At 38.7% G+C, this 6,936-nt stretch overlaps 1 protein-coding gene across 1 annotated transcript in view; it reads right to left on the bottom strand.

Moving 5' to 3' along the window:
• Positions 1–5,482: 5,482 nt before the first annotated feature.
• STMND1 (stathmin domain containing 1) overlaps positions 5,483–6,936 on the bottom strand; it is a 99,738-nt gene continuing 98,284 nt past the window's right edge. Inside the window, exon 6 of the mRNA XM_059940677.1 lies at positions 5,483–5,788. Coding sequence (XP_059796660.1) covers positions 5,716–5,788 — 73 coding nt within the window. The 3' untranslated portion in view covers positions 5,483–5,715. The remainder of the gene's footprint in view (positions 5,789–6,936) is intronic.

Genomic DNA, 6,936 nt, shown 5'->3' with positions numbered 1-6,936 from the left:
TGTTGGCACACAATTTGCTTTTACGTCATTTCCACCAGGAGTGTCCACTGAAGTCCACCCAATAACTGCCCCTGGGCTGCAACATTTATTCTCTTTAAAGCAGTTCAGTATGTTAACCTATTAGAGAGGCACATACTTCTGTTCTTCTTTCCAGGGCACCTCTGCAGTCAGCCCAAGAGGATGAGATATATTGCATTTGCAAAAGCTAATAGGAATGCAAATATTCTTGTGCAAAAGGTTGAATTCTGTTCTTCCTCTTGCTGACATCTGCATGAGGTTGACCTTTTGAGGTCATCAGTTTCTTTAAGTTTGAACCCCCAGCAGGAGATAGAAAGAAAGAAATCTAAAGTTTCTTGAGAAAATGTTTGTAAAATCCAGTTGAAGAAAAATATTTTACAGACATATGAGAGCCAGAAAGTGAAATTGTAAACACCCTCTCCTCATTGCTTAAGTAAAATACAGGTTTAAAAGGAACTCTGTGTACTGGTACAATGAAAGATGATTTTTTAAAATTAGAAAAACAAAGCAGGCCACGAAACAGAGGAGGTGTGTTTTTTAAATATTCAACATCCATCTTGCGGTGTCACTTAAGAATTACTGTACTTAGATGAGGCTCAGGCAAAACATCTTTGTGAGGGGAAACTAGTTACAGAGAAGAGTGACTTTGGCTGTCTCACTTCTCTTCCTACCGGGACAGGAGCCCACCCCAGAGGGACTGTGATAAAGGGCAGAAGAGCATCTGGGAGGGTAGCCAGAAGCTCCAATATTCACTAGGTAAAGTGGTGAGATCTACAAGGAAATTCTGATCCTATGCTGGGATACCTGTGTTGTAGAACTCGGCTTCTGGAAATAAGATGCTTCCCTGCCATAGTCCTAGAGAAAATAATGCAGCCACCCTCCCCCTACCCCATGTAACTCCTGCCTGGTGTGCTTTTATTCCTTCAATCCAACAGTAAATTTATAGCTTCATTTGAAACTTCCCTCATTTTGTATGAAATGATACCTGGATATCCCTGATTTTGAATTCCAAAGATAATTAAAGCATTATCAATAATCTGGTGTTATGTGATTCACTGAAAACAAAGGTTAAGTGGAATGGAGCTTCCTTATTTTCCAAACCAATCTGAATAGAAGCCATAACTCATACCCGGTTCTGCTTGACAAACCATTGAGTGCCCCCCCAAAGGCAGGCACTGGGCTAGGGCCAGGCGTTACTGACGCTGGGTTTGTGTGACATCTGCACAAAGGTGGGTACAGTTATTATGGCCAGACACATTCTCAGTGGATTTATGAACCTGAGCCATCAGACCATGTAGCCTTGGGGGCATAAAATCTTTCTGAATTCAAAGTTTCAAGGTTATTAAGTACCAAATATTTCTGTATAATTACCCAATACAAATTCAGGTTTGAAAAACAATACTGGGGTAATCCTTTTGCTTGCTCAGCTGCTTTTGGCAGAGAAGAACGCTTGTATATTCACAGACCTCGTGCAATATGATGTGTGCCTCTTTGGAAAGAAAGAGCCATAAAGTACTTTAAAAGTTATAAATAGGTTCCACGTTTGTCATATCCAAATGACTACATATGGATAGCCCTGAATCCTTGGTTCCTACTCCATGGCAAGATCGATATGACTTTATTACTTACAGTAAATTATTGTCCACTTGGTTCAAAATCTTTATCTGACTACTAAAAGCCAAAACCAAAGTTACAAGTTTCACATTCACTTATATATTTTCTTCCTCCCCCTCCCCCTTTCCTCTTAAATTAATCATGGAAATGAACTCCAGGCCCAAGGCTTATGAAGAATGTTGAGAAAAGAGGGTAATAGCATTTCATGAAGGGAGAGAAGTACTATCCCCACTTACGGTGGTGCCTGTTCCAGAGGTAGTACATTGCTCTGGGCAGCAAGTCTCCTCCAGGCAGGGTTGGCCTCCTAGATGTTATTGGATCTCCCGTAGGTCAGCTAAGTCCTCCACAGGGTTCTATACACATGAACACTGAAGAAATATCTACTGAAGAGAACTGCTGTCTTAAAGATATCTACTTGCATGCTTGATGAGAGAAAATACATTCTTAGCTAGAACTAACCACTTGTAAAGTATTTAGGCCAGGCACTTTTTTTTTTTTTAATTTAGGAAACAAAAAAATGGCTCCCACGAAATCTTTTGTTTTGGTTGTTTGGAAACGTTTACTTATTTTGAGAGTCTGTGTGAGCACTCTGATGTAAAACTAACAGGTTTTCTGCCCTTTGGAGAGGTCCCATGATCAGATGTATTTCTGTTTCTCTGGGTGGGTTGGTAATTTTCTCTTAGTAACAGATAACAAATGTGTGTAATAGGTTATGCTGCTATTTTAGGGTGCAGAAGAGTTGGCAGTCAGAAACCTAGTCAGTTCAGCTCAGATCCACCTCTGGGAGAATTCTAGTCATGCTGCATTAAACCACATCTAAGCTGGTAAGTAAAGTGAAATGGAAATTTGTAACTGTAATTCAATCATGAAAATCATAATGCCTCTTTCACATCAAGCATCCAGAAAATAGAAAACGGAATAGGGTCACTTTGGAGGACGAGGGAAGGGCAAAAATGAAAGCGGGGGCACGGGGGGTGGTAGTGGAGGGGGACAAAAACATTCCCTGCCAACCTCGCCCTTGGGACAGTTTCACTCTGCCCATGTAGAAGTGGCTTTAAGTGTATGCACACTTTACATTCTAGTATATAAATCTGAAAGGAAAGGAAGAGAATGCAAACATTTTAAACCCACCGTGTGTTTCTTCACATTTTAAATTCAGGGTGTACTTTGGTTCTAAATCTTTAAACAGTGAGCCTTGGAGCTGCCAAGTTATTTTAAGGAGCTGAGGATCTCTCCAAATGTACTGAATGACTGTCTCTTGATGACAGATTCATTCTAATGCTGTTGCTGGGAGGCAGAGGACACTGTGTGGTGGAAATAGCCATGGATCCCAAAACAGGAGACCTAGGGCCTAGCCCAAGCGTTATTAACCAGCTCCAAGACCTTGTTTGGTTTCGTCATTAAAGAGTACATATGTGGTTAGAAAAGCCTGTGACAGTCCTCGCTGAGCAAATATGCCCTAGAATGGAGGATGCTAGTCTGACCCTTTATTTACAGATGTTTAGAGGGTCACCTTGGAATCATGAGAGAGCCCAATGTTGGCACTCAAGTGTTATTTATTTACTTTTAAAATATAAACTACGTGAGGTTATGTTGTACGATGGATATTTTCCCTGCTAACAAAGGATAGGCATATTTATGACAGAAAATTATGAAAAAGCATAAGACATACAAAGAAAATCAAAATCACCCACAATTCTACTCAGAATAACATAATATTTTACAGTGTCTAACATCAGGTGTTTCTTGTACATAAATATACGCTTACATGTGTGCTTGGAGTTGAGAAAGCTGAGGCCTAGAGAGAAATGGCTTCTAATAGGTCACATATCTAGCAAAGGATGCAACTGGGATTCAAATAAACCCTATTTTACATGTGAAAAAAATTTTTGTTAAATTTACATGTAACTTAGACATACTCAGTTGCACAAATCTAAATGTACACGTGCATATACCCATGTAACCGGTACCCAGATCAAGATGTAGGCTGTTGGCATCTGAAGTGGAGGCAATGCTGTAGGACTGAGCCCTTGACCTGTGGGGTCTGTGCTGAGTCTGGGTAGTTAGTGTCAGAATTGAATTGAGTTGTTGGACACTTAGCTGGTGTTGGAAAAGACACCACTCTTTTGGTATCAGAGAAAAGCAGACAGAGACAAATCACCTCACAAGGGTCATTGATTTAAAGTATATACTATGTCCTGGAGGAGGATGCCTCAATCTTGCAAGGTCTCACCTCTGAGAGCGCTCCGTGTTTTGAACAGAACATTCCATCCTTCTATCAGCTTTTGTGTAGTGAGGCATGTGTTACAACCAATGGATTCCATGATCATGTGCCCAGTCTTATGCCCCTTTATTGTAAAGAGGATATTTCGGCCTATTGCAGTATTATGTGGAAGCCTACGCTAGTGGATCAAACGCTGCTCCTTGTGAACAGAAAGGGCAAACTCATACCCAGAATATATACTCATACATAACAAAATCTCTGCTCCTTCGCGGGTAGAAGGAGTCCAATGTGGTCAACTTGCTGCCAAGGGGCTGGTTGGTCTCATAGAAAGACAGGGAGGTATAATGGAACAAGCGCTGATCTCTGCTGCTGGCAGGTTAGACATCCAATGAGCCTCGGGAAGAGCTGTAGGGTTTGTGCATAGCCTCCATCCCTGCCACCTTGGCCACTCTGTTCCTGTATCCATTGTGCCTGCCCTGGGTGGCTGATGACAGAAGCTAGCTGATATCTACTGGTCAAGCCACTTTGTCGACCTGATGTGGTGATACATTTTGTGGTGGTTACATTCTGACGGGCATTAACATACGCTACAGAGGTCTTCACACTTGGTGCCCGCTGCCCTATAGCGATCCACATGCCTCTTTCTCCTAAGACTTCTGGGTCCCCGATCTTCCAACATTTCTCCTTTCAGGGTTCTGAGCAGATGGCCAGATAACTTGCTGCCCCCATCTGTATTTATTCTAACCTCCGACCACTTCTTTTCTGACATAAAGGTGGATGAACTGGTATTTTGCCTCCAAATTGTATCCAAAGGGAGGATTTCCTTTCACCACTGTCTTTCAAGGCCACCTTTGAATGGGGCTGTACCACAGTTACCATTCATTTTTGGCTCGGATCCCACATAATAGACTGATTATTACCAGCTACTTTATCATGGCCTGAACCAGAATTCCTTTAAATCAATTATATGGATATTTTTGGTGAAAACTCCTTTAGACTAAAAATATTAATGTATCTCTTTATTTTTAAAACTCATCAAACATATCTTGAGGCTTGTTTTGTAGCAATGAGTGTACGTATGTTGGATTTCCAGCAAACTTTTACCAAAAATGCAGGAGATTTCTCTTTGTTTTTAAGGTACATATTTATACAGAAAAATCTACCAGAGTAAATAAATATCTTCTTCACACTAATTTTTTGCCTTTACCAAAAGACGAAGAAATGATCAGTTTTAATGATCAGATTTTGAAATACAGAAGCAAAAAAAATCATGGGTCCATCAAAGTCAGCTTCCCAGATTGGCATCCTTATCCCTCAATTTCTGGGTAAATTGTATAAAATTAATTATAATATCTCAAAGTTTAGCCTAGAACATAATTGTGTTAATGACAATGCTCAGAAGCAGTGTAAATGAACTAAAACCAACATAAAGAGTCAAAATTACAAGGCAAATATGTCTTTTAAGAGAGCCATAAACTTGAATCTTCACTGCCTTAGAATTCATTCTCCTTTCTTCATACATATATAGGTTTGTTTTCTGCAAATGTAGTTCTTGAGCACAGAAATTTTATGCTCATTGATATAAGCATTTGCAACTGTTGCCTCAGCATACATGGGTGAGTTTTTTAAAAGAACACGGTCAAGGAGGAACCAGAAGTGTTTGGCAAGGCTGTGTACAGCCCCCTGTTCTGGATGGAGAAGGGACATGAAAATGGGGACATATCTGTTCCTAGCGTGTGGTTTTTTCAGCGGATCATAGTGCTTTACAATGGCTTGGCTTTCTCTTTCTCTTGGAAACTTTCTGGGTCTGAAAACATCATTCCAGATGTTTTCTCTGACATCTGAATATTGATCTTTCCTTACCCGGCAATTTTCCTGCATAACCACAGGTCTATGTCCTTGTTGTGAGAGGCAACTCCAGAAATTTGGAGCCTAGAAGGGAGAAATAGAAGAAACAGCAGAATGACCAGTTGATGGAGTACAGGAGTGTCAACTAAGGAAAGCACGAAGTCTATCTATACTTATATCAGGCTCTGCCAAAGAGACAAGTAACAATAAATTAGCCAAAAAACACACTGAAGAGTCAAACACAATCAGGGTTTCTGTCAGATTCTGGCAGTGATTCTGAGGGGATCTTGTGCAAATAAAGAAACCTTTCTGTACTGTGTTTTAAATCACATAAACAGTGAAAATAAAGATATAAAGATTAATATGCATGTGTATACGTATAACTGGGGTTGCGATATCTCTTTCTGTTTACAAAGCAAAGCAATTCAGCTAATTATATCCACCAAAACACAGTGAAACAACCCAAACATTTAATGAAAATAATTTATTTTGGCTTATCTATTCTGTTTCTATTTATATTATGCTGCATGACAGTCCTTGGCCCCTCTTTGTATATGGAAAAATGTCATTTTCAACTTATACCGAGAATCCCTGTCAATATAGGCTATCACAATTAAAGCAGTTTTCTTTTAATTTAAAAGGACAACTCAAGAGATGAATTGCTGATATAAAAGTTATTTAACTTAAGTTAACTAACTGCACAGTTGGTTATTTTTCTAATCCTAGGACGATGTTTATAAAATATTTTCCCTCACAGCTTTAAAAACATATTTTTTCTAATTGTATTTTTCTTCCAATTTCAATTTACCTTTTCTTTTTCTTGCACACTTATGGGTGTAAAACTGTCATTGTTTTTTTCTTAGGAAAAGAAGACCAACAAGCAATTTTACATGAAAAAAGCAAACATTTTCTCAGGATGTACTTTATAAGAAATATCATAGTACTATGTATCAAAATTAATTAGCTTAGGTCCAAATATTGTATACATATATGCCCATTAAATATTTTTTCTTGAAAATATGTTTCTTAGTGAATATATATATATATATATATATATATATATATATATATATATATATATTTTTTTTTTTTTTTTCCTCCTGGTCATGTTGAGATGTCATCATCTCAGTCATACTGGTAAGTTTAGGAAGAATAAAATATTTATGACTGGTAAATATTGCAGGTTTGGAGATTTTTTTAAATGTTAGAAAACCCAAATCTACCTCTATTTT

This window comes from Balaenoptera ricei, chromosome 11 (assembly GCF_028023285.1).
Source record: "Balaenoptera ricei isolate mBalRic1 chromosome 11, mBalRic1.hap2, whole genome shotgun sequence".
Classification (NCBI taxonomy): domain Eukaryota; kingdom Metazoa; phylum Chordata; class Mammalia; order Artiodactyla; family Balaenopteridae; genus Balaenoptera; species Balaenoptera ricei.
The sequence above is the reverse complement of the archived record's forward strand: the minus strand, read 5'-3'. Positions and strand labels throughout refer to the sequence as shown.